This window comes from Vicia villosa, linkage group LG3, assembly GCF_029867415.1.
Source record: "Vicia villosa cultivar HV-30 ecotype Madison, WI linkage group LG3, Vvil1.0, whole genome shotgun sequence".
Classification (NCBI taxonomy): domain Eukaryota; kingdom Viridiplantae; phylum Streptophyta; class Magnoliopsida; order Fabales; family Fabaceae; genus Vicia; species Vicia villosa.
In genome coordinates, this window is record NC_081182.1 from 203,879,352 (window position 1) to 203,896,236 (window position 16,885).

Here is a 16,885-nt window from a genome sequence, read left to right on the forward strand (position 1 = left end):
TTGCCCTTGAGGAATAAACTCAATTGGGGATTAATTCCATCCGGACAAATGAGCTGAGGAGGAACACTGAAGCAAAATTCTTCCACGAGGAACAAACTCAGTGGGGATTATCAATCTCTGCAAGGAATTTACAGATCATCTTCTTCTTATCAAAAAGATTGGACAACACCTCAAGCTCTATTATGAGGAATCAGAGAAAATTTCTTTGGAGAAGATCACCATTCCGAACTTGCAAAGGAACTAAGAAGTTAACATCAAAGCAAACAAGTTAACATGCGGGGGATTTTAGTTCAAAACTCAACACGAGGTGAGAAAGAAAACCCAACAGTCAACCGTTGTCTCAAAACTTCTTGGTAGAGAGTGACATACTCTGGACTAATCATGGCAACAACCTTTGTACTTCAAGCTAATGAGGTGATCAAGGTAACTTCTGATTCACAACTTGCCCTAGACTACATGGTCTATGAAAGGAAACTACCTCAAAAAGGTTCATAGAGATCCTTGGCATCATAAAGACTTGGAATAATCTGCCCCAGATCAACAGATTCTTGGAGAGATTCGTCAAATCTCGACGTAACTGCCCCTGATTGACTAAACTTGGCACATTCTTTTACTCGACAAAGTCTTCGAGCTTTGCCCCATGATGGTAATCAAACTTGCAAAAGCATTATATTGGGAAAACAACATGCCCCTGGCAATGTTTTAGTTTTCTACTGATGATCAGATGTAAACTTCCTGGATGTCAAACAAATGTGTACGAGCAGAAAAATGTTTATTCTGAGAATGATAATGAAAATGCAACAATTATGTAAGTCTTGAAGTTTTTTTTTTAAAAAGATGTCACAAAACCTTGTGAATGAATCACTAGTTAAGAGATGACATTGATTTTTGTATGCATATGATACCAACACAAGTTTTCAGCATAACCGATAGGAGTCAGGAACGCTTTCCTGTTTAAGTATGCTCTCGAAATAAACCCTGCTTCAATTAGGACTTTTGAGGGTTGTAACGTGGCCTGGTTCACGGTTTTCAGAAAAAAAGATTTTTAGGCTCAAAGTTTATTTAGCCCACCCCATCTTCGTGATGTTCTCCAGTCCTATGTTCAGTTAATTCAACATGAGTATTCATCTCTCAAAAGGATTTTGTGCCATTAAGGACCTAATGAAACTTCCTTGGGAGTAGCAGTCACCTCTTTTTGTCTTCGTTTTTGTATTCACACAGATTTGTTCATTTTTCACTTTTCACTCTTTTCTCTTTTTTTTATTTATTTATTTCCCTAACTTTTGCCTGGACTGATTCTTTTGAATTGGTCGTCCAGCGGGATGCTCTAACTTTTGCCTAAGTCACTTGTTTTCAAGTTTTTGACTTAGCGAGCTTTTTTCTTCTTTCTTTTTTCTTTCCTTTTTATTCTTTTGATTTGAACAAATCGTGTGATATTGACTTTGTCTTGACTTGTTGAGAGGGTTGTGACTGCCTCATTCTTTGGCGGATGGAGGATAACCATTGTGGTTTCACATTTTCCAGCCTTTTGATGCGCGGGGAATAACCATTGTGGTTTCCCATGATCCATCCTTTGATGTGGATATGACGTATTCGACCCTTGGATGCACAATCCTTTTTGAAATATGAAAACTCGATCAAATTAACTGAAGACTACCCTGCCCCAGGTTAAAATTAGGGTTTTTTCGTTTAGAAAAGAAACTCCTACTTCAAGGCTCAAAGGGGTTAACAAGGGATTATCTTCCTTATATCTCCGGTGTTTGAGAATTTGAAACAATGCCTGTACATCATCAGCAGGGTTTTATTCAAAAGCATACAACCAGAAATTTTGCATTTTCAGATCATCATCCTCCCTCCAATCTTTGCATAAGCAAGAGTTTGGCAAAAGCAATTGGTATCATAATGCATAAAAACAAATAAACATGAGTGAAACGAATGAATTACTTCAAGGCAAACATTATCATTGCATTAACATTAACATTCAAAAACAAACAAGTTTCTACATGCAAACAATGCATTGAAAAACAAGAAATATTACAAATGGAAATCAATAAGAATACTAAAAACTGAGAAAACTCTCTCCATCTGGGTTTGTGCTGAAGGAAACATCTTTCAAACTTCAGGCTACCGTCAATAGTGATTCAATCATGCTTTGGCAAAGAATTGGCTTGAACATCAGAACCAACATCTTGGAAAGTCAAAATACCAGCATGGATTAATCTTTGAACTTCATTTTTTAGAGGCCAACAATTCTCTAAGTCATGTCCAGGAGCATTCTGATGAAAAGCATAAGTGACATTAGCATTGTACCACCAAGGGAGTTTTTCGGGAACAGGAAGCGGTGACCTTATCTGAACCAAATTCTTACGAATCAAAGCAGGGTACAATTCTGTGTAAGTCATGGGGATAGGACCAAAATTCCCCTTTTGAGGTTGATTTTGTTCGTTCGGTGGAGGAGCTCGTTGACGAGTACTCTGCTGATAATCATGAACTGAATTGGATACAGGAATGACATAGGAAACATGCTGATGTTGGTGATGATTGTTTCCTCCCCTGATTCTCTTCTTTGAAAAGTCATTACCAAACTTCTTCACACTACCAGCTGAGTTACCTTCTTCAAGCAAACATTCCTTTCGGACATCCTTTTCTAGAAGCGTATTCATATCCACCTCTCCACGGGAGTCAGTAGGTGTATGGACTACTATCCCCTTAGGAAAGGATGAGTTCAGAGTTTCAAGAAAGACCTTTGCCATCCTTTCTTCCTTCATAGAAGGATTGACTTGGGCAGCAACTAAAGCCTTAACCAGAGCAGTCAGATGCTCCATACCAGCCTTCAAGGTAACCACCTCTTCACGGAGCTCAAGAATCTCTTGTTTGATGCTTTCCATTTCTTCTTAGCAAGAGGGTTGTACTGATGATACCAGGAGAAAGGAAATAAGGCTCTAGAAAAACTTCTTTAAAAAGCAGGACTAATGCAGAATGATGCATGCAATGCAGATGATTTTTTTTTTAATTTTAATTTTTGAGTTTCAAGGAACTTAAGATATTAACTTGTAAACACTCAAACATTGGATCAAAGCTTCGATTAAGTTATCATCAAAATCAATCATCCATTTTGGTGGATTAGAACTTTCACCCCATCAACACCCAAGATCCATTGAGTTTGATGAAACTTATGATGTTTACAAGGAAAGACCTCTAAGTTCCTTGAAAATCAAAAGAAAAAGAGTTTTCATGGATGCATGAATGCATGGTTTATGCATCAACCACAACCAAGAGCATGCAAGGTCACATAAGATCATAGTTCAAAGGTTCGACGTCACGAGCATGGAGCCATTGGTCCAACCATCCCAAAAGGTATGATCTAAGGAATTTTGTACCTGGCGATCGGGTTCTACAAAGGTTCCCAGAGTTTTCAATCTTCTATCGGATATTACCGGCACGTACAATTGCTCATGGGCGCCAATAATATGCCTAAAAAGACCTCGTCTGAGCGTAGTATCGCATGACAACAAGCTCAAATTGGTACTTGATCTTGTTTCTGCACTACATCCTAAAAAGGCTTAGATGGGTTAAAAAGGTTCTAGGCCATTCAGCTTCTACGGACACTCACCATTGAAAGCAATAGCGTTCTTACGATGGTTCGTAACAACATCTACCACCTTCCATGAGGCCTCCACTGATTGGGGTTCCACCATATGATGCTCATGTTAAGGATTGCTCCTGACATGCAACTATTGGCCTGACCACCTCCTATCTCAAGTTACTCACAAAAGTCCGGGTTAGAACTTTATCTCATCATAGAGGAACCATCGAGCACCAAAAAGAAAAAAAAAAGATAAACAAACAAAGCACACAACAGTATATACAGATAAAAACACACAGATAAACAAAAATAGGCTTAACACACTTAAAACTGGATCCCCAGTGAAGTCGCCATTTTTCTGTAGCGGGGAAAATCTGAGATCGAAGCCATAAGATTGACTCGACTCAATATTTCAATGAAAGTCGCCACCGCGCTTTATTGTTTCCAAAGGAAAAGGGAAAAGAATGAATAAAACCCAAAGTTTGTTTTTAAAACAAAAAGAAGAGATCTTAGGTACGGGTGTTGTTTATACAAGGGGAAGGTTTTAAGCACCCCTCATATCTGTGGTACTCCACAGGAACCTTTTTTGAAAATCTGTGTCGTGTGTGCTAAAAAACGGGTTTGTTTTATTTTTAAAATAAGCTCGGCAAGACATTAAGTCTTGTGCCTACATACCTCCTCGGTGCAATGGAGAAGTCAGAGCTAATGTAGTTCCGCTTAAAGGGAAAACATTTTGAAAAACGAATAAACACTTTATCGTCGTCAGAGAGAAATACTCAGCCGTGGATTTTGAGCATGAGAACAAATGAGTTCTTTGCATCGCAAATGAAAGAAGGGCTCCAACTCGGATAAATTTAACGAGTATGCCACTAGCTCTCTCACGCGGAAAAGATCTCATTATATCAATCAATTTCAAAATTGTGGGGTATCGCCACTCGTTTCGACGATTAGTCGTGTCTAAACTTTTTGAAGAAAAGGCCACTAAGGGGCAAAAGATATTTTTAAAGAAACGGTTTTGAAAAGATTGCAAACATAAGAAGGTTTTTGAAAAAGGGAGAAGATTTTGAAAATTAAAGTAGGGGAGGAGATGAAGAGGCTATCCTATTGCGTAAAATAAAAGCTAAGGAAAAGAAACGGTCTAACCGAAGAAGAAGCCAACACTTGACATTATGAGTCAAGGTAGATTTCCCATCCTTTGGATTTATCATTACCAAACCATCACATTACCACTTGGGGATCCAGATGAACTTATTATCTTAGCACCACTTTGCATTAAGCACATTAAAATTCTGACGAAAAACGGGCAGAGTAACGGCTGTTTTCGGGTAAAATCCTTATATCAATGCCTTGGAATTAACCATCAAGGGCTTTCAAGGAAATACCTGTGTCATACCCCAAATTTGTCCTACCCGTTAACTTCTAACTGGCTTGGGCTTTGCATTCATGTACATACATCACTTAGGTCATAATCCATACCCATGCATTCATATCATAGGTGCTATTCAAGGGCTAGCAAGAAAAAGCTCCATTGCAAAGAAGTATGATCAAAGAACGAGAAGACTGAGGTATAATCATGTGGCTCTATATTCATTGAAGTCCTCCTGGATTGGGGTGTCTCTCTGCTTCAAATCAGGGCATTGATTAGAGGGTACAAGCCTGCAAATCACCTGGTTCTTTAAATCAGGGTTTCTTTGACCAAAGTCAATTAGTTGACTTTCCGGTCAACATTTAATCAGAAGTGGCTTCTATGTGTGGAAAACTTCTCATACTGACTGTGTGGATGTGTTTGTTTGACTGGATGTGAGTGGAAGAGATTTAATCGGGAATTTCATCAATAGTCGGAAAAATCGGAACAGTTGACTTTTGGGTCAAAATCGGGAAAATTATTCAAATATTGACTTTTGGTGGAAAATTAATCAAGAAAAGTCGAAGAACGGATAAAATCGGGAGTTCGGCAAAAAGTTGGGAAAAATAGAAAAAAGACATTCCAACACTTAGAAAAATTTTTGATGTCTTAAATCTTGTTGAGCAGTCCACTTCAGCACCAGATTACACGTGGCAAACGACATTTTCCGGAAAAGTTTCTAACATCAAAGTTGTTCCTCTCATGGAGGAGAACAACTTTGTAGTTGGACACTTTTTCATTTGAAGCTTGTATAAAGAGTTAGAGTGGTGTGAAGTTGCTGGAAACTCATTTGAATCAAGTCACATTCCAGGTCACCAGTCAGGTCATGACCTGGCATTTTCACAAACACATGGCATGCCAAATCTCCAGTCAGTTTTAGAGCTGTACAAAAGTGATATGAACGCAAACCTGGTATCATTCTCTTCTTTGCCATGTCATCTGTCCATTGAAACAAGAATGGGTACAATTGGACAAATATTGAGTGAGATACAAGCCTTCAAAGTGGTGCCCCAACCCTGACCAAATTCTGCAGGCAGCCATGACACAGAATTCTGGGCAGGCAACGCATTTCAGCAAACACGTGGTGGGCCAAATGTCAAGACCTCTTTCTTCCTCCACAAGTCTCTATCTTAAACAAGCCTAGTTCTAAGCTATTCCTTGCCATGTCCTCTATCCAATGAGGCCAGTATCACTGATTTTGGACATATATTGATCGAGATAGAGAGGCTCAAAGTACCACCCTCGCAGAGTCACGTTCTGGCCATACGCATGTGACAGCAAGCTGCTGGGCGTGTGCAGTGGTATTTGCATGAATTCAAGGCCATTTTTCTCATACTTCCCAGCCTTATCTTGAGATATTTTCAACACCAATCTTGTTCTATCCCATGCCCTCTTTGATATGCCCCCATTCTTGCATCATTTAACAACCCATGGTTTGAGATATAAGTGTTCAAAGTAAGCACCACAGCATGAAGAAAAAAAGTAAAACAACACACAATTGCACCACACACACATTAAAGTCCCACATTGGAAAAATGAAAAAAAGTGTGCTGCAAGTCCCACATTGGAAAAATGAGAAAGAGGTATTGCAAACTAGTCCAAGTCCCACATTCAAGGATTGTGAGTCACAAACCAATGGTTGGCCATATAAATAGAAACTCATACATCAACCATTTCTCACTTCCACTCTTCACTATATCACTATACTTCCTCTTCCTCTCTTTCTCTCTCTCTCTCTCTCTCTCTTTCTCTCTCTCTCTCTCTCTCTCTCTCTCTCTCCTCTCTCTCTCTCTCTCTCTCTCTCCTCTCTTTCTCTCTCTCCCTCTCTCTCACACACATCTCCAAGCTCCATTCTTCATCACCACAATTTTTTGGATTCAAGAAGCACCATTGGTTTCATCTCATCCGCATAGTGAGGGAACGTTGAGGCTCTCTATACAGCTCAGTCCAAGATTCTCCCACAAGTAAGGCTCATAAACCTCTTTGCATATCATGTAGCAAGCTTATGCATGTTATATCTAACATTAGGAGCTTTGAACTATCATCTCTGTTTGGTGCGTAATATTGATTCTCTGAATGTTTGAAATGTGTACTCGAACTATGCATGGTGTAGGAATTAATTTGATGTCATTAGTGATTGTTTCAATGGAGTTTTCATTAGCTAAAGCTTAAGAATCCCCTCAGTTTGCATGATAGAGCGAATATTACTAAAAACCGACTGCATTTTTGAAATCAGCACGAAAAATCGAGTGGGAGAGGGGTCCTGTTTTTAAATTCTGGAAAATTTTTCTTTCCGGCGTGGTGAAGCCGCCGGAGAAGGTGGTGGCGCTGCCGGCGGCGCCGGCGTCCCTTCCATGCAGTCCCATGCATAATTGCCTCGTGGCACCCTTCCATTTGCACTCCTCCCCCACTTCTTTGCAGCAGCGTTTCATTCCATGATTGAGAGGGACGCGTGGCAATGCATGATTAGCTCAGGGGACTTTTTGTCCTCTAGTCACTTATCCACACACATGACCAATTGATATTCCCCTCTTCCACTTATTTGTCACGTTTTATTAACCATGAACCATATAATATTTGTGCATGCTGACAAATAAAATGGAACAAAAAGAAAATAGATTGGATTTGTGACGCTGGGCCTCTCACGCGTGGGCCTTGTACGCTTTTCTGAATCGCACCTCCCTAGTGCTAATACACCACTGCATGCTGAATTGGGCCAGGGACGCCCTTGATATCCACACCCCTCTTTAGGCCCTTTTTTGCTTGTAATTGTTTTCAGCTCACATAAAGATATTACTGCACCCCCTTTCCTCTAATAAAAAAAAAGCAATAAAAATAGTTTTCTTTTCTTTTATTTCTTGTTGATTGTTAATTGTTTTTCAATTAAATAAAAACTCCAAAAATATTTTTCCCACTAATTAGACTTTTTGGATTTCTTTAATTCCTAGAATTTTTTGATTCTTTTGATTAATATTTCTTAGAATTTTAAATAAATAGTTTTCACACAAAAAACCATAAAATAAATAAATAGTCTTAGTTTTTAATTCAAAATAGTTTTAGCACATGAGTAAAAAATGCAATTGCTTGTGAATATATTTTCATAAATAGTTTACATTCCAATTCTTTTCTTTTTGTGAATATTCTCCTTTGTGAATTGTCTAAAATGCCCTTGGTCTTTAATATCACGTTAATCCTTTTAATTGTTTTTTCTCCCCCATTTTCTTTTAGGAATTACTCAACAACATAGATGTAGAAATTAGGACTAGTTCCCCTTTTCTCATTTTTTCCTTTTTTCAACCATAAAACATTAATAAGTACTTGAATAAAATCCCCTTAAAAAACACCAACCAAAAACACTTCAAAAAACCTAATAAATGTTCAGACTTAAAACAAAAGTGAGGAAGTGGTGCGAGACCTTGTAGTAGGTTCTCGTCATCATGGAATTACCCTAAAAGACACAAACCAATCATTTCTTTTTCTTTTGCCTGCTTGGCACCTAAGGGCACCGTTATCTCCGCTCCATTGCATCCTAGGTCGATCCCTTATGCAAGAGCGCGAGCGTTAACTCCGCCCAACTAAAAAACACAAAAACAAACAGAAAATCGTGAGCCGAGCTACGGTAACTCTGATTCCTGAAAAGGATACGTAGGCAGCGGGGTAGGGCCCGTGCGAGTATAATTCTTTATTTTCCCTACATTCTGCATTCATTCGCATTTAGACATAGACATAGTTAGACACCCTTTAGATAGAAACAAACATAGGTGGATACCATCGAGTACGATGGGCGTGAGGGGTGCTAATACCTTCCCCTTGCGTAAGCGACTCCCGTACCTTGATTCTCTGGTCGCAAGACCCTGTTCCTTCCTCTGTTAGGTTTTCTGATATTCCTTTCCCTTATGGGATAAATATATTAGTGGCGACTCTGTTCATTTTTCGCGAGCGTGCGACAACCTGCACATACAAACAGACAACAATCCAATGCCAGACAGACAGAATAACAACAGAGAACAATATCATAAGGGTCCAGAGGTACTAAGTCCATAAGTCCGAATCTCCAAAATGCTAGGGATAGTAACCAATAGTCCAAAAGAGAGCCTTAAGTGTTTTTTAGATTTTCGTTATTTATTAGTGTTTTAGCGTAAAAATAAAGTATGGTCCAAGTGGACAAAGAGAAAATAGCGGAAACATAAACATATGTCCAAGTGGACAAAGAGAAAATAGCAGAATATAAACGTCCAAATGGACAAAGAAAAAAAGAATAGCGGAATGTGATAAAATAAAGCGATAAAGCGAGGAATATAAAGAGCGGTATAATAAATTGCGGAAATTAAAGTTAGTTGTTAGATGTTAAAGATAACCATCTTGAAACTTGTCAAGTATGTTATCAAAGTTAGTAAAGAAGATCGATGGTGAGTGAAGGATGTTCTTGGATTTAAATTCAATGGACATTTATCAGAAGCTTGATAAAATCATTGCGACTACACGATAAACCTCCATAAGTCTTAAATCAACCGCATACAATTCTCTTCCATATTTGATCTTTTTTATTCGGGACACGAAATATTGCGCTATGTTAAGCAGATCGCCAAGTGATTTATGTAGAAATCACCCTACAACGAGGCCGGTCAAAACTTTATGTGCTAATGCATGCGAGAGAAATGATATGTAGATCATTCTCCGAAAGCAATAAAGCACGAAAAGAAAATAGGTAACGATCTAGTCTTTACCAAGAATCCATAAGAATTCTCAAGGTGTTAAGACTTTCATCGATCAAAAGAAAAAAAAGGAGAAGAAGAAAATAAAATGCATGAAGATAATCAACTCACACTATCATTAATATCATTCATCTAATATTATGGATTAAGTCATTTCAAACCTATCAACATCCTAGATCCAATGATATTAATGAAGTGGAGGAAGAAGGAAGCCAAAACAAGCATAAAAAAGGCAAAAAACACATTCTGTCCCAGGGGAAATCGATTTGCCTAAGGAGGAAATCGATTTCCTTAGTGCAGGTTTTCAAATCTGGCGCAGAAACGGAATGGAAATCGATTTCCCTAAGGATGAAATCGATTTCCTCTGTGCAGTTTTCAAAAAAATCAGCATTAGGAAGCATAAAACTTGACTTAAGCAAACATACAAACACCTTATGATCACATATCAATTGGAGCACGAATTTTCCATCAAATCACCATCAAATAGGACCAATATAGCATCAAAGATGCATCACACACAAGCACAAAAGAATCACATTATGATGGATGAATAAAGATGAAGAAAATTACCAAATCTTGAATAAAACTTAGATCTACTTCAAGAATCACCAACACAAATCTTGATCTCTCAACAATTGAAGAAAAAAGAGTGAAATGGATGGTGGATTAGCTCAAAGTTTGTGAGGTTCAAGATGTGACTCACAAACTTTATGAAAGAAAAAGAGCTTTGGTGAATTTGGTAGGGATGAGGAGAGAAATTGCAAGGGGTTTGTTGGCTCTCAAAGCTTGAGAAATGAGAGAGTAGAGGTCTCTATTTATAGAATTGGAGCAAGAGTAGTGGCAATTTGGTCTTTTTGCATTTGGTAATTAGCTTATGTTTAATTGGTATTTAAATGGTATTTAAATGGTAAAAATGGTATTTAAATGGTAAAATGGTATTTAAATGGTAAAATGGTATTTAAATGGTAAAATGAAGGGAATTAATTTTGATGAGGTGGAAAATTGGTAAAATAACAAAAATGATCAAAGAAAAAGGTGCCAAAATGATGTCAAGCTTCCCTCCTATTTTTTTTGAATTTCGCCCCAGGGAAATCGATTTCTTTCTCAGGTAAATCGATTTCCTTCTTCAAATTTTCAAAAATTTGCTTCCTTGCACTGTTTTGATTTTTGCCCGATCTTTTACCTGTAAAATGTAAACAAAAGAGACAAAACACATATTTTTTTGGATTTTGGTTAGTATTAAACAAATAAAAAGCTAAAAGTGCTTGATGATTCCCCTCAGAGATGATCACAGTATCAAAGATAGAGCCTCACAATGCTGCTCTTGATTAATGATTGAATGCAATTGATGTATGATCTTAGGGTCAAAAATTGGGGTATGACACTTTGCACTGCCAATCATCTTCCCCGATTTCAATCCTGAAAGACAGTGAGATTGGAAAAAATTAGTTTGAGAATTTATATCTTGGGCTAATTTACTGATGGACATTAAATTACATGATAAATTTGGAACATGAAGAACATTTTTAAGAGTTAATATTAGAAACAACACAACTGACCTTTTTCCTGCAATGGCTGAAAAGGAGCCATATGCAATTTTTAATTTCTGATTATCTGCACATGGACTATATGAAGAGAACAAAGTAGATTCACATGTCATGTGATCAGGGGCACTTGAATCTACTATCTAAGTATGGTTGGGATGAGACTAACACTAAGAAATGCAAAATTAACTTTTGTTGCTATAGAGCACGAAGGAGTTGGTGACTCAAGTAGCTTGTAGAGTATATCTAGTTGTTCATTAGTAAGTGGAAGAGATTTGGTGCCCTTGATCAGAATTACTAGCCTGAAATGCACGACCACCTTTCTTCTTCCAGTTAGGAGGTTTGCCTTTGAGCTTCTAACAAGTGTCATGCGTATGCCATTCTCGCTTGCATTGATCATTCCAAGGAACTTTGTCTAAACTTTTCCCCCCATTAAGGTTCATAGTAGCCAAAGCTAAGTGTTCAAATTTGAGCTTCTTGGTATCTTGCCCGTCATAATACCTTGTCGTGCGTCCTTCTTCTTATTTCAGTAAAATTTTCACGAAGAGTTGGCAATGATATTTTTTCTAAAACTCTACCTCTTACCTCATCAAGGTCTTTATTGATCCCAACGAAAATCAAGGTCTTTATTGATCCAACTCTTGCCATAGTGTCAACAACTCATTTTAATCAAAAGTTACACCCCTGTGTCCTTATTTCGCATGTCATAACTTTGATTTTAAATCAAAATTTTGTGAGGAGTTTTGAATATTAGAGTATGTTTCCATAACAGCTTCCCATACATCCTTTGTAGAAGGCAAAAACATGTAAGGCTTATCTATTCCAGTTTCCATAAAGATGACCAACCACACAATAATCAAGGAGTTTTTAGATTTGTATTATTTGTAAAGAGGGTCTCCTCTTGCCGGTTTAGCTATTGCTCTTGTTAAAAAACCAAGCTTCTCTTTACTATACAATACCAAGCAAACAACTTAGGCCCATTCATTATAACTATTCCCATTTATCTTAGGAATATTTACCTTGAGGGAGTTTGAGGAATCCTCTTGGTCATTGCCGCCTATATTGGAATAATTGTCACCATAAATATTGTTGTTCCTGTTTCCCTTGTTGCCACCAATACCACAATTTTTTGTGACCACCAATGCTTCCTCTATTATGCTATTTCCGCGACCACCGTCGTTTCCTCTAACACCACCACCTCCGCAGCCACTGCCTTCACCGCGGGCACCGCTGCCTCCTCTGTCGCCGCCATTCCCACGACCGCCACTTGACTCGGGTGATGGTTGCTTGCCATGGTTGGATCCGGTGTAGGCCTGTGCTAGGGAAGGTTAAATGTTGTTGTGATTCGCCATATAGGGATAAACACATATGTTAAGCGGGTCGGGTAAGAAAGCGGGTCCAACATAATTTTTTTTCCTGGGCTACACCTCGAACTCCACTAGTTGTAGAACGCTTTACAGCAAAATCTACCCTAGTGTTCTTGATACCATATTGAAGAGAATGGTAAAAAGTTCTTGTATTTTATTCCTCAACCTCAAGCTCGTTTATATTGGAAATACTATAAATTACAATTAATTCACTCTTTAATGGAGAATAAACGGAAACAATAAAATAGAAAAATAAAATATTTTTTAACAAATAGTATTTCTCTTCTTAAACTAGATCATTCTACCGTGCAAATCTCCGATTAAAAATAATATGTTACACCGCTCTTAATTAAGTTACTAGATTAAGCTTATAAATCAAAGTAAACTTTATTTTTTTACTAATTTCACCAACAATGAGATTTTGAGTTATTACAAAATAAAATATCCTAACAACATCTTTTGTTTAGCTGTAACTTTTGATTAAACTACTTATATATGTGATCCCTAATAGTATAATTTTTCTCAAGGACTAAATTGTAACAACATCCACTAAAACCATTAGAAATATAACCTAATTCTAATTAATAATTGATTCAAGCATAAGTTGATTCCAAGTATCTGGAACCCCAGCTACACACCAATGTGTACAATCCATGCCATGGAAGCCATTATGAGAGCTAGGATGACCATCTTTTCTCAATTCTGAAAGAGCTGTAATATTGAGAAGATGAACAGGCTTTGTTATTGTCTTCAAAACACTTTCCATTACATATGATGCTTTTGGTAATCCTCTTGTTGATGATGATCCATTTATTGGTGTTGTCTCTTTTGCACAATTTGTTACTCCTGGCTCATTCCATTCTTCTCCACTATTTTTTATATCCACAAATAAAAATAATTAAAGAGACATTACATTAATTATTACAACCAATAAACAATTTATTAAGATGATTTGTGAAACTCACTGGTAGTGCATAGGAGAAATTCCTTGAAAAAAAACTTTGGTTTTTGTTGTATCAACATCTGCATCAACCCATTTAGCCCAAGTTGTCAAACCAGTTCTAAAAGCTTCCATTCTGTCCATGTCTTTCACTATTTTGTCTCCTATTTGAACATAATCCCATCTGCAATAAAAATTCAAAATCGCAACATTATTTCTGTTATATATTATAAATAAATTTTATCTTTTTAGATTCATTAAATAGACCAGATACATTAATTATTCAATTTATATAAAAAGATAAAATTTACTTATAATATGAAATCTTACGGTTGTTTGGGACCACTGCGGTACCACCAAAGCCAAGTGTTGAAAACCAAAACATCCATTTCTTTCCATATGTCTCCACTCTTAAGAGAATCAAGTTTTAGTACTCTACCAATTTTTTCCATTTCAATGTCTACCAAGTATGCACTATGGTAGACAATAACTGAAACTCCATATTCCTGAAAAAAAAATTGAAAAATTACTTGAAATTTTAATTAAAAAAATACATAATTTTTTGCAACAAATAAATAAGATGATTTGCAATGGAAGATATGACTGACCTGAAATGTGTGATTTGTTATGGGTTCACCACCCACTTGTGTTATAGTAGCATTAGGTATAGTGGAATGAAGCATACATATAAATGATTGCCATTGGTTGAGACTCACTGAATCTCCAATATACATGATTTGTTTTCCCTTGTATTTGGTCAAGAAACTTTTTCCATCAAAACTGCAAAGATCATTATATTTTTTTAACAAATGTTATTGAATATTTTTTTTCTAATACCTATTTTGATTAATTGATATTTAAAAAGGAAAACCAAATCATATTAAGGATATGCAATTCAACTTAAAATAAATTCAACTTTTTACACGTGACTAGGGCTGTTTTCGGTCCGGTCCGGGTATTTGCTATCCCGAGAGCCGGACCGAAATAGTATCAGGTAAATTCGGACCGGACCGAAACAGTGATGAACCAATTTTTTGGACCGAAACCGGACCGTTACTTCGGATATCTAACAAAAGTATTCCATAAATATCCAATATAGTATCCATTTTTTGTATCGGATAAAAAAATTACCCATTCCCGGACCGAATAACATTTGGTCGGTCCAATGGACCAGTTCCAACGGTCCGGTTTCCGGTCCGATTCTCGGATCCTATGGACCAAATACAGCCCTACACGTGACCTATCAAAAGTTTAAGAGGACTCTACCTACATCTTGAAGGCATAAACTACATCATCACTTTGATGTACATAGATATAAAACCAAATGATACAACTCACGGATATTGTGAAAGATCTAAACTCTTTTTCCTTTACCAAGAATGATGCCATTTTTTAATGTTAAAGCATACAAATCATCACATGCTGTATTTTGCTATTATTTGCACTAATCCAACGCCAAAAACAAAAACAGAAAGCTATCACATGTGAGAGGTGCAAATCCACATGAATTGAAATTGTAATTTAGTGATAACAATAAAGTTAAGGACCAAAATTAAATTATTTTTTTATGGACCCCTCATACTATTTTTGTCAATTCTGCCATTAAAAACAATACATTTTTAAAAATACTTTTATAAATCATGTGAAAAATAGTAATTTTTTTTTTTAGATTTTCAGTGTGTTTGATTAAGTTTCCAAATAATAATAATAATTAAAAAATAATACTAAAAGTTAATTATGACACCAAAAAAATGCAATTTTTTTTATGACATTGTAGATCAGAGTAAATATGACCCTAAAAAAAGGGTTGACATTAAATATTCTCTATCATAAAGTTACATTTGACTTGACCATTTAATATATTTTAATAAAATAAAATATGATAAATAAAAGTTAATAATTAGGATATTTTATAATTTATTAATATAAATAAAAAATAATAATTTAGAAATAGTCTACCAATCTAATGAGATGACAGAATTAAAAAAAAAAAAAAAAAAAGAGTTAGGCACTCTTTGGCAGGCCAGATTCTAAGCTTATAATTAATAGAAATATGTGTGGTTTATGTTAACAACTTTTGTGTGTACAAATAAAGTAATTTGTATTTCTCAATATATCCAAAAGTCGTATCAAACACGACAACACTTTTTCTGATAAGACTACAAACCTATAATCACATGCTATTAACACATACACACCATCATTCATTGATATGCAGAAAATCACAATCAATTATATAATTCAATAAAAAGATTATAAAATGTGAAAATCAAACAATTAACACGACACCGACGTTAACACATAACATTAATAATAATAAATATTAAAAAAATTAATTATAATCACAAATATCAGTATCGGTGTAATGTCAATAATACTATCCTGAGATATCGGCTATATAAAATTTAGTAATGAATTGGTACCTTGATAAGTTACAATTGGTTGGTTGCCATCTATATTTGAGATACTCTTGATCAGTTCTTCCATATTTCAAGCAATCGTATTCCAAACGAATATGAGGACATTTTGAAGAATCATAAAGAGGGTAAGATTCATCAGAAACCCAACTTCCTTCATATATATTGCAACTCTCTCCATTAGTTTCTTCCAAACAAATGCATGGATTAAGACAAATCACCATACAAATGGTTATTGCAATCCAACCATAAACCTTCATTTCAAAACCCAGCTCTCTCTCTCTAAAAAAAATTATTTGTAAGTGAATGTTTGGAGAGATAGTATATGTTTTGTTGGGTATATATATGATAAATTTGGATTGTCTCTTTATTACACATTAATATAAATGGGAAAAGGTTGTATCATTAAGGTAATATATGTAATCAGTATATTGAGACAATTTATTTGATGTAAATTTGGATCTGTCCATTATCGATTGCAGAATTTATGCAATTAATTTAGGGGTGCAGTTAATTTTAATAACCAAACTATAATCATATATAACCTATATTTTATAACGAATATTAAAATTAATTGTTATAACCGGTTTCCATCTTTTAAAATGGTTATAAATCAGGTATTCAGATGTTATATACATGTATAGTTTAGGAAACTCTACGCTTGAGGTACTTAGGTACCATGTACGTTTTATAAATTGTCAATCTGTTTTCGAAGATATATGTTCGGATACATATTTTTTTATTCAACGTTGATTTTTTTCGTAGTTACATTTACAGAATATTTTCAATTATGTACCTCAAGAACAATTTGATGTTAAACTCGTGCTAGACTCTTCTCCCACCCCATTCTCAAAGTTTTTCATCTTCCCTACTCAAACTCTCTCAAACTCAAATCAATTTTCCACCAAACG

The 16,885-nt window shown here is 36.0% G+C and overlaps 1 protein-coding gene across 1 annotated transcript; it reads right to left on the reverse strand.

Moving 5' to 3' along the window:
- Nucleotides 1-13,021: 13,021 nt before the first annotated feature.
- Nucleotides 13,022-16,343, reverse strand: LOC131657159 (protein trichome birefringence-like 38). Its single transcript, XM_058926637.1, has 5 exons — nt 15,981-16,343; nt 14,166-14,337; nt 13,888-14,063; nt 13,583-13,741; nt 13,022-13,486 (listed from the first exon to the last, which is right to left on the reverse strand). Exons 1-5 carry the CDS (start codon nt 16,232-16,234, stop codon nt 13,195-13,197), a joined length of 1,053 nt encoding a protein of 350 aa, XP_058782620.1. The 5' UTR covers nt 16,235-16,343; the 3' UTR covers nt 13,022-13,194.
- Between the last annotated feature and the right edge of the window lie 542 nt (nt 16,344-16,885).